Source organism: Myotis lucifugus, unplaced genomic scaffold (genome assembly GCF_000147115.1).
Source record: "Myotis lucifugus unplaced genomic scaffold, Myoluc2.0 scaffold_721, whole genome shotgun sequence".
In the NCBI taxonomy this organism is placed as follows: domain Eukaryota; kingdom Metazoa; phylum Chordata; class Mammalia; order Chiroptera; family Vespertilionidae; genus Myotis; species Myotis lucifugus.
Window position 1 is genome coordinate 138,457 of NW_005871769.1, and position 11,002 is coordinate 149,458.

At 59.7% G+C, this 11,002-nt stretch overlaps 1 protein-coding gene across 1 annotated transcript in view; it reads left to right on the forward strand.

Moving 5' to 3' along the window:
- The window catches only part of EPN2 (epsin 2), a 51,392-nt gene extending 44,526 nt beyond the window's left edge, over positions 1-6,866 (forward strand). The window contains exons 8-11 of the mRNA XM_006105756.3: positions 1-11; positions 464-550; positions 2,417-2,632; positions 4,531-6,866. Of these exons, the coding sequence (XP_006105818.1) occupies positions 1-11; positions 464-550; positions 2,417-2,632; positions 4,531-4,829 (613 nt within the window). The 3' untranslated portion in view covers positions 4,830-6,866. The remainder of the gene's footprint in view (positions 12-463; positions 551-2,416; positions 2,633-4,530) is intronic.
- The last annotated feature ends 4,136 nt before the right edge of the window (positions 6,867-11,002 follow it).

Below are 11,002 nucleotides of genomic sequence, written 5' to 3' on the forward strand. Positions count from 1 at the left end.
GGCCGCCTCTGGTGAGCCAGCCCTCCTTCCTCCTGGGTCCCAAGGAGGCCCTTGGGCCCCGCCACTCTCCCCCCCTACCTCCTGGGCATCGGGCCTCTCCGTTTGGCAGCCTCTGTCCCCGCCCCCAGCCACACCCACTCTGCGGGCTCACGGGCCTCTGGCACCAAACCTCCTCCAGAGGGAGCCGCGGCCCAGGCCGGCTGCCCTCCGACACTCCAGGCACTCCCTGCAGTCCGTGCCGGCTCCACTGTATCTTCACCACCGTCAGCCCCTCCTCAGTTTCAGGGGGATGGTGGGAGGAGCAGGCAGGCGAACACCCCACTCTATGCCCGGGAGGCCACGTTCAGTTCCAGCCCCCCAGTGACCCTGAACCGAGCGGCCCCCTTGCTCTCAGCGTCCCCCAGAAGGACGTGGGGCGTGGAGAGCCACGAGGTGCTCAATCGCTGGCCTTGTGTCCACTCAGGGGCCTTCGATCTCTTCAGTAATTTGAATGGGACAATTAAAGATGACTTTTCTGAATTTGACAACCTCCGAACGTCAAAAAACACAGGTATGTAAAGGTGGGTGGTTCCAGAAAGTTCTGCGCACTTGACCGGCCCAGTTACTGCAGAAATAATAACCGACGTTCAAAGCCCAGCACCTTCACACACTTCCTGTGCGTTTTGATCTTGGAGCCAGAAGTGTGTAATCGCAAGGATCACACCTCACAGTGGACAGTTCTACGCTGAGTGTCCTTTCACCCGCTCCTTGTCCTGGGCCCATGTCTCCTCTCTGGGTCACCTCCCCCTAAGGCTCATGACTGCCCGGCCCCCCCAGCCCAGAGGGGGACCCCCACCTTCAGGTCTAAGCCATGGTTTCCATGCACCTTCATCCTCCCAGCATCCCACTCCCCGAGGGTGCCAGCTTTTCCAGACGGCCGGCTTTGGGCATGCCCCACGCCACCCCCCAGGTCGCGCTCCTGCTCGCCCTTCAGAGCCCCCACCAGGAGACCCACCGTTAAGTCTGCAGGCCCAGCTCTTCCCTGGGTGCCCCTGGCTGGGAGGGGTCAGATGAGGTGCAGAGTGGCCAGGAGGGAGCAGGAGGAGGAGGCCTGGATGCACTCTCCGTGTACCTCGGGGTGGAGCTGGGCGGCCACAGCCTCTCCATGTCAGGGCCGCACCTCATCACACAGCAACTTCTCTTCTCTCTCTCCTCCCTCAGCTTCTCCCTATTCTCCACTCCTCCCTCCACCTCTCTGCCTCTCCCCTGCTGCAGCCATAGGCCTGGCTGGCCTGGTCTAAGGTACGAGCAGCCTGGCCCTCAGCTCAGGGGTCAGAGGCGACGTAGAATGTGCCGCTTCGTGGGGTCTTTCTTTTGCTGCATTCAGAAAGCCACAGGCTCCATGAGTTTCTGGTGCAGGCCAGAGTGCAACCGAACTGTCCTTCCGGCCGCGCTCCGTGAGGGCAGCCCGGCTGGTGGCGGGGCCTCCGTGGACTTGCAGAGCCCGTCCCAGGCATGTTCCTGTCGGAGGAAATTTGGAAAAGCTTATGGGGAGAAAATGAAAATCATCTTTGATTTTTCCCGCCCTCAACCACTGTTTCCTTCCAGTATGTTTTGAGCTCTTAAATACAGTTCGGCTCACACTGTCGGAGTTGAACCCCGCCTCCCACCCCCATTTGATGGAATAATGGATTGAGAACAAGTCCTCATAACGTTAAAATCCTTAAGAAAAGGTTTCTCATCCAGGTAGTATCTCTGTCCCGCTCAGCAGTAATGTCTTTAATCTTTACTTTTGGGAGGACACTAGGTTGGTTGGTTCTGCGGAGGGAAATAATGCTGCAGTGAGCGTGTGCCGCGTGCCCACAGCGCATTACTTCCTGACCGGCTTCTGGGGTGGGCACAGCGCCCTGCACCACATCGCCACCTTGCATCTTGGCCAGCAGCACATGCCCACAGCCTGTCTCCGCACACCCTCTGTTGGCTGGGTTTTTAAAAATAATTTGCTCCCTTCTAGCTGTCAAGAAATTCATGCTCATTGTAGAAAGTTTACTAGTAGAAAACGAAAACATTACAAAAACAAATCGCCCTGCCTCGCCGCCAGCCCAGAATAGCATCTTACGGAGCTTGAAGGACTGAGCTGTAGACTGTTAGTGCCCGCCTCTCATTGGCTGCCAGGAGGGCTCTCTCCTCCTCTGGGCTCTGTCCCTGCACGTGGGCTGGTGACCGGGAGCAGGCCCTCACCTGCCCTGTGGCTGCCTCCAGCTCGGGGCTGTTGGAAACAACCTGCAATGAGCATCCCACCCCCGCAGCCCCACGGGGAGTTGTGGGTCCGGGCACGTCTGCGTGGCTGGGACGTCCCGGGCGGCTGCAGCGTGGGTGCAGGAGCCGCAGGACCTCCCTCCGGCTCACCACGCCTGTGTCTGTCGTTGTCTTGTAGCTGAGGCGGTGGCCTCTCTGCCATCCCAAAAAAGTGGAACTACAAGCCCTGACCCCTTTGAGTCTCAGCCCCTGACTGTGACCGCGAGCAAGCCCAGCAGCGCCCGGAAAACCCCAGAGTCCTTCCTGGGCCCCAACGCGGCCCTGGTGAACCTGGACTCCCTGGTGACCAGGCCAGCCCCGCCGGCCCAGTCCCTCAACCCTTTCCTGGCACCAGGTAAGCGGCTTCCCAGCACTCCCGCAGCTGGCGGCTCCTCCTGAGAAGGGGCTGGTGCGAGGTCTGTCCTCGCCTCCCACCTCGGGGCTGAGGGGGAGTGAAACAGCCCCTTCTTTCTTCCAGTGGAGACCACTGAGCAGCAGCTGCCCCTGACCTGTGCCCCAGCCAGGGAGAGCCTCCAGCGAGCGCCCGCCCGGTGGTGCTACGGGTGGGAGTGCAGTTTGCGGCCCATGTCCCATCAAGTGCAGTGTCACTGGCCCGTAGCTGGGCCATCCTCAGGGACCCAGGGACCCTCACTTCAGCCCTGCTGTGGGTTCTGCCTTCCCTGGGGCTGGGAACACGGCCCTCGCGCCCCTCCATTCATTCTCCCTGAGGCGGGGGGCGGGGCCTGTTTAAAGACCTGCGCTCCACCCTCCACCTCCCTGGGGTACAGGGCAAGCCCCCCCTTGCTTTAGTGCCCCTGCCCCTCCCAAGTGCTCAGGCCCTCAGCCCCCTGCTGCTGACACTCCTCATGCGGACGCCCTGTCCCCTCCCATGGAAGGCACATCTGTCCCTCAGCCCATCCCAGACAACACTCCCCAGAATCCCGGCGGGCCTTGGGCTCCCCAAGGGCAAGAACTTGTCACGTTCAAGGGGTTCAGCGCCTGACCTGCCCCGTGGTGAAGGGATCTGAAGGCTGGACCATGGCCCCTGATGGGAGCCTTTAGAGAAGGACCCAGGACTTAGGGGCAGGGGTTGGGGGCTCTGGGGGGTGTGGGGAGCCTTGGTCCTGCCACCCTGCGTCCTGAGACAGTGAGGAGGCAGTTACCCCTAGGAGGTGACTCCAGGGCCCTTTGCTCCCTGGAGCTAGATCAGAACCCAGTTTCCAAAGCAACACGAGCCCTGTCCCTACCCCAGAAGGGCTCCTGCCACCCCTGCCCAGAGAGCCCGGCGGCCCCGGAGTCCCCCTGGCAGCTGTGGCATCAACGTCTCCTAGGCTTTCAGGGCGGGGCTCGTGGGGGTGGGGAAGAGCTGTGCTGTCTGCAAACAGGTCTGTCTCAGAGGCTGCAGCCAAGGCCCTGCTGGACCGACATCCAGGCCGTGTCGCAGGCCGCACAGGGGCTTGGGCTGTTGTCATTGGTGGGGTCTGGCTCTGACCCTTCTAAGCTGAGCCTCAAGCAAGTCCCTGTCCTGCTCTGGAGTCTCGGTTTGGTCATCTCTCAAGGGTGATCTGCAGAGCCCACCTCCTGGGGTGACTAGCGGGGGGGCTGATGCAGGGATGTCAGGGGTGCCCTCCCAAGCCTGCCCGCCCCAGTGTGTGGGAGCCTTTGTGAGTAGGAGCTGGGCTGCATTGGAGATGCAGTGCCGGCAGCTCCTGCACTTGGGGCAGAATATCAACAGATGTGTTTACTAAAGGGGAAGAGGCTTTCCGACGTGAGGTAAAGTCTGGAAATGCCGGGAAGGACAGAGCTGCGCCAGGCTCTTGACTGCAGGACTTCTCAGAGCCTTTGGAGAAGGGCCCAGCGTGGGGGCTGCCACTCATGCCACACGCTATGGCTCCCGCCTCCCCCTTTGCTCTTCTCCCTCCCAGGCACCCGTTGTCACAGGGCAGTGCCAGCGGTTGGCTGCTGAGGGAGTCCTGGGCCAGCCCTACGGAGGAGCTGGGCCCTCCAGCCTGGCACATTCCTGGCTCTGCCTCCTTTAGGCTTGTGACCTTGGACAAATCGCTTGGCCTCTCCAAGTCAGAGCCTTGGTCTCCTCATGCAAACAGTGGAGATGCGTTCTGTAAGCAGACGCGTCTCCGTGTGCCAGCGGGGCTGCCAGGGGCTCTGCGGCCCAGCAGGAACCGGGCGCACCAGCCCCTGGCCTTGAGGGCGGATGCTGTTCTGACCACCCACTGTCCCTCCTGCTCTCTCCAGGTGCAGCTGCGGCTTCGGGCCCTGTCAACCCATTCCAGGTGAACCAGCCCCAGCCGCTGACGCTGAACCAGCTGCGGGGGAGCCCCGTGCTGGGGACCAGCGTGTCCTTCGGGCCTGGCCCAAGTGTGGAGCCCATGGCTGTGGCCTCCATGACCTCCACAGCCTCACACCCAGCTCTAGGGGCCAGCAGTTCCTCCCTGGCGCCATTGGGCCCTGCCACAATGAACATGGTGGGCAGCGTGGGCATCCCCCCAACGGCAGCTCAGGCTACTGGCACAACCAACCCTTTCCTTCTCTAGTGCCCAGGCCTGGGACCCACCCAGAGCAAATGCCCGAGCGCCTGTGCCCAGGACGCCAGCCGAGACTCACTGCGGAGCCGTGTCAGGGCCGGGGGTCGGTGCCAAAGGGTCGTCTGTACAGCCCCGTCCTCAGGCGTGAGCAGGCGGCGTGCTGAGCCTCAGATCACCTTCTGGCGCCTGCTCACCCTGACCCAGCCCGGGCACCCTCACCTCCCAAGTGCAGGGTCCTGACTCTTGGGGGCCGCCCGGCTCTGCGGGGCCTGGTCAGGGGGCAGCAGTCCTCAGTGTTGCCCTTGCGTTAGCCTCAGCCTGAGGGTCTCGGGGACACAGCCTCGCCCAGGACCTGGGACGGCCGCCTTGTCTTTGCCCTTCGCCCCAGCCCTGCCGGCCCAGGTGTGGTTGGAAGGAAGTGCTGGCTCCATGAGACACGGACCTTTAGGGGAAGTGGTTGTGCATCTTTTTCTTTGACTCGGGTGTGAGTTCAAAGTAAACACCACCTGGGACGACTCGCGTGCAGGCCACTAGAGCGAGCTTTAAACTAACCTGAGCATAACCCTCCACGCGGCTCGAGGCTTGTGTATGTTTGCACACGTTTTGTTTAGTACAGTTTCATATTTGAGTTTGCAGAATTATCTAACAGTCTTTTTTGGCTAATATTTTTATAACGTGGTTCTTATTTAACTGTCTAGTTTTGATAGAATTTACCGAGTCTGACTGAATTAAGATATTGGCACATGTTATGTTAGTAGTTTAAATTCTCTTATTTATGGTTTTAACTCTATAAGAAAATTTAAATAGGAAGAGACAAAAAAAATGCCTTATGGAAAACTAAAGTAAATTCTTTATAGAAAAAAAATTTGAGAGTTTGATTACACTTAAAAGATGTTTATTTAAAAAAACACTACAACAACAAAAAAACTCTAGCCTCCAGTTGCCTTTTCCTTTAATTCCCTTTTTTGGTGAATTACCAAACTGATTAACTTTCAGCCTTTTTGGCTAGATGCTAAGAAAGAACTATTTTTCTTACTGATACACCAGCATCAAGAAAGTTAAAGAAAAAATCTCAAGTTTGAATGTGACTCCCAGTGTTTATCAGCTGATTCCTTTTTGTAACTGAGGGCGTGCATGTTAGCGGGACTTCCGCTCCCAGTGGGAATGTGAGATGGAAGAGACATCTGGGACCACTTGTCTGTGATCTCCTGTCTGATACTCGCTCAGGTGAAGACGGGGGGCGGGGGGAGGCAGAGATGGCCGTTGGTTGGGGGCAGTGGCTCCCCGGAGCTTGTGGCTGAGACGGGGCGGGCGAGGGACCAGGGCTGGCCCTGACTCTGCTAACTCCAGACACACAGCACAGACTTAAAATCCATCATCTCTTATTTTGGAGAAGAAAACAGTGATCCTCACCCAGGATAGGTATTTAACAAACACGCCCGTGTATTACCTCCTCTCCCCTCCTGCCCCTCGCCCAGCCACCACTATAAGAAGTATTAGGTCATAAACTAAGGCCCAGAAAAGATCGGCCTTTCCCTAGGGAAGGGGCGTTCTCCTCACATCCCACCGTGGGTGCCCTAGGCCTGGCCCCAGGGCAGCAGGCCCCCGTGGGCCCTCTGAGCCGGGTGGGCCCTGCCCGGCTGTGGGAGGCATGCAGGCCGCGCCGACTGCCTCTGGGCCCCTCGCGTTTCCTGCTTCCTACTCACAGGGCTGCTCCCAGAGGCTCCTGGGGCTTCAGGCTGGGCCTGGGGAGGGGAGAGGCGGTGGACTGGGGCAGGTGCTTCCCCAGGTGCGGCCTGGCCACCTCCCAGTGCCCCCAGCACGTTGATGCCCCTGCAGTACGGCCCCAGGCCACCCGGACGCCTGCACTGATCATGCCACTGCCAGCCACTGCACACGAGCTGCACACAGGCCCTCGCTCCCTCCTGAGGCTCCGGTTGGGGTCACCCCGTTTCCTCAGCCCCAGGGGCCGGTAGCTGGTTTTGAACTTGTGTCACTATTGATACTTATTTACTGTATAAATATAATTTATCATTTGTATCATGATGCGGTCTCTGGCTGTGTACTTCGCCCTCCCCATCTTTATCCATCCTGTGGCACAGGAGGGGCGGGCAGGCTGTGGAGCCAGGCCCTGCCTGAAGCCCAGTTTGGCCTGCAGTTGACAAGGCCACTGTCCCGATGGCCGGAGAGGGACTGGAGGCGGCCTTCAGGACACTGCTGTGGTCTGCAGGCACGGAGGTGGAGGTGCTGGCCTCGTCTTTCCCCCTCGCTGGGTCTTGGGGGTGCACTCCACTGGGTACTTGCGGGCTTGCTTCATGCCACCAGAGAGCTGCCCCTTCAGAGGCCGCCAGCCAGCCGCACATCCTCAGGGTGACTCACGGCCGCCAGCTTGGTGGCTGGTGCCTTCCAGAACCCGTCGTCGGAGGGAGCACAGCAGGGGGAGCACAGGGGCAGGTGGGGAGGGCACGGGGCAGGCTGCGCTTCTCTTGTGAGGGCCTGGGCCCCAGCCTCTGCTCGGGGCTGCCCGCCACCCACCTTTCCGTGCTGAAGCCCTGGCCTTGGACCCTCAGGGAGCAGGACTTAACAGGGCCCTGGGGCGGGTTTGCAGGGCCTGCAGCAGCTGGGGATCCACTCAGGCAGGTGGGGGGCCCGGGGGGCTCCTGGTGGGCAGCTCTCCAAGCGGTGTCTGGGGACTCCAGCAGCTTCCGTCTGTGCCACCGCCCCTCCCACACAGCAGAGCGGGGGGGTGGGGGACACGACTTCCTCGTCCCCACACCAGGACTGGTCTCGCTTCGGTGCCAGGAAGGAGGAAATGCAGGGTCCTTGTGCCCAGGGGCATCGGAAGTGGGTTCGGTTAGCGTGTGGCCAGTCACATGGCCCTCTAGTGTCACCAAGTACTTATTTCACTGTTTCCCACACACCGATCGCATCCCCTCCCACCGGAGCTGTCCGTGGGCCCCGTCAGTCAGTCACCTGTAGGGCCAGGAGAGAGAATGCATGCTGGTTACGCGGCAGAGTTTTGGGGTAGTTTGTTAGCAGCAGCAGGTACCGAGCACTCACAGCAGTCTTCCCTGGACAGCCTGCTTTCTTCCTGCTGCTCCCCCACGTGTCAGCTCGGTGCCAGCTGCGGGGCATTGGAGCCAGGCGCCCGCGCCCTGCCCAGCCTGGGACTTGCCCAGGGCCGAGTGGCCTACCGGTCAGAAGCCTCACTAGGCCTTTATAGTCAAAGCATGCTTCAGTCTTAGCCCTTCCTGTGTGAGTTCTAGAAGTTTCCTTTTCCAATCTTTTGATAACAAACAGTTTTGGATTCTCTTCATTTCTTGTCACTTCTGCTTGCAAACTGGCCCTTTTGCTGAGCACATCCCTTCGCTGTGGTAGCTTTCAAGTGGCCCCTGCACCTGCCTCCTGCAGCTGCCCTGCCCGGGCTGACGGCTCAGCAGGCAGAGCCTGCCCAGGCGAGCCCGGTGGTCTCCTCCAGTCTGTCCTGCTGTCCACGTTCCGTCCACGTTCTTCCTGCCCGCCCAGCCAATACACATCGGCTGGTTTTGTTTTGGTTACAGCAGAAACTCACTCGGATACCAATTTCCATATCAGAATACAATAGGTGCCACAGGAACCAGTAAGTCCCAGGTTCTTGCTGGCTGACTGCCATGTTTCTCCCTCAAAAAATGCCCAGTGGGAATGTTCTGGCAGCTCCCTCGCCATGTGCCATCTTTACCAGCTGGCCTCGGGGGCCGTGGGAAAGGAAGGGCGAGGGCATCACTCCGGGAGGTTTTAAGTGGGTCAGGTCTCTACGTGGTGAACATCCTTTCAGCCTGTAGTTTCTTCGATGCAGGGCCTGGGAAATGCCGACTTCCCATGAGCCCAGGAGGAGAGGTGGCCTGGGACACAGCCTCGTCACTGGGGACGCATCAACAGCAAGGGGTGGGCGTGGGGGCGTCTGCCTTGGCTGTTCATGGTCACGAGTGGGGAACCTTCTTTCTGCCGAGGGCCATGTGGATATTTATAACATCATTCATGGGCCATACAAATTATCAGCTTAAAAATTAGCCTGCTCTATTTGGTCAGACATTTAATAAACAAACCCCTACTGCCTTGGCAGGGCCAGACCAAATGATTTCTCGGGCCTTAGACAGCCTACGGGCCTGGCGTTCCCACCTCTGGTGTGGCTGGTCACAGATCCCGGCCCACTCCCCCCTCCCCAGGCACAACCACCGAGTCCCTAACCAACACTCTGCTCCTGGCCGCAAAGGCGCGGGGCTCAGGTGAGGGCAACGTTCTGCGCCTGCCGGGCGCGGGCAGGCGTTGCCACAAGTCCGCAGGCAGCACACCTACGTTGTATGCATTTCACGGCATGGAAATGTTCCCTCAAAAGGAGAAACGCCGGAGGACAAACAGCAGGCTCTGGTTGGTGACAAGCAGGCTGGCGTGCGCAGGGGCGTGCCCACGTCTGCAACTTCCTTTGAAATGCACTGAGAACAGGACGGCTCGACGGAGGTGAGCTGGGCAGAGGGAACACACCGGGAAGTATTTCAACTTTTCTATGTTTAAACACTAATAATAAAATGTTGAAAAATAGAAAATTAAACCTAAGAGGGTTAACTGCTGTGTTAAAGGTGCTGACAGACTGGGCTCTGGCAACCTGAGGCTGCACTGGTCAGGTTCTGGGAGTGACAGGGAAGGGCCGACTGGCGGGGCGGGTGCGGAATGGACGGCGAGGGGCAGAGGCGTGGACAGCAGGCGGAGGCCCAGCGCGTGTTCTTTGCGTGGCTTCCATCATAGGACACGCGTAGGGGGGACAGCAGGAGTGGCGCGTGGGGAGGCTGCTGAGTGGCCCTCGAGGAGGCAGGGGCAGGGCCTCGCACACCCTGGGCATCTCTGGCGCAAAGGTTAGTTGGTGCCAGATCGGGGGGAGGTGGGGAGCGATCGTCCCATTTCCTCCTGAGCACTTCAGGTGAGGGCAAGGGAGACTGAGGGTTTGAGAGGAGAAAAGGTGTGAATGAGCTTCCTCAGATGCGAGGGGCTAAGGAAATAGGGGACCGCTTGGCAGCGATGTGAGGGAGGCCTGGCTCTGGACATGGTGCGGGCAGCCCTCGTCTGGATGCTCTGCCCAGGCCCTGGCCCTCAGCAGGCAGCTCTGGGGTCCCCAGGACAAGGTTGGCCGGGCGAGAATAGAGCTGGGGGCAGGGTGGGGCTGAGGGTGGAGCAGGGGCGCCGGCCGGAGTGGACTGCATCTGTCCGCGGGGAGCAAGGCTGAGGTCAAACCCAACTTTGAAGAAGGTCCTGCTAAGAGGGACCTGGCCTGTGGGGGCGGCGGGCTCCCCCGGGCGCTGCAGGAGCTTCTAAAACGCAGCGCCTGCCTGGCCGGGCACTCGCTGCCTCTCCTCCCTCGGGTGCCAAACGGACAACAGCCAACACAACATAGCCGCCTGGGGTGAACCGATAAAAACTATACCTGTTTTTGGGGGGTTTTTTTGTCAGATCAGCAAAAAATATATTTTTTGGTGGCCACAGAATTTTAGTAATTAGTTTCTATGCCATGGGGTGAAAAAGGTTGAAAATCGCTTCTTAAAGACACACACGTCTCCAAGAGTGGCACGGGCCTGGGAGAGCAGAGCCCGCTGCCCCGTGGGCGAGGCCTGCCCGGCAGGCGGCACCGTCTGGGAGCTCCCAGTAGAGCTGAGGAAGGCCCTGCGTTTTAGGGTCTCGCCAAGCCTGGTGCTTTCGTGCTGTTGCCACTTAAATCAGAATGGACGCGTACCCTGAGATGGCCTGCAGCCATGCCCCGCTGTACAGAGGTCATCTGTGCTTCCCTAAACCAGAGCACTCCGGGGTCCCCCTCCCCCTCACCAAGGGCCTGGCAGTGCTGCGTCTGTCACCACGGCGACCTGTGGCCTGCATGTTAGTACCACCCGCACCGGACATCTGGTGACGTGTTGCTCGAGATGGCCCTGGCTTTTTTGTTGGTTGTTAATCCGCACCGAGGATATTTTCCATGGATTTTTAGAGTGGAAGGATGGGGGAGACCGGGAAACAGCGATGTGAGAGACATCAATAGGTTGCTTCTGCATGTGCTCCCCGGCCAGGGCTGGGGATCCAGCCTGCAACCGAGATACGCGCCCTTGACCTGAACGGAACCTGGGACCGTTCAGTCCACAGGCCCGCACGGTACCCACGGACGC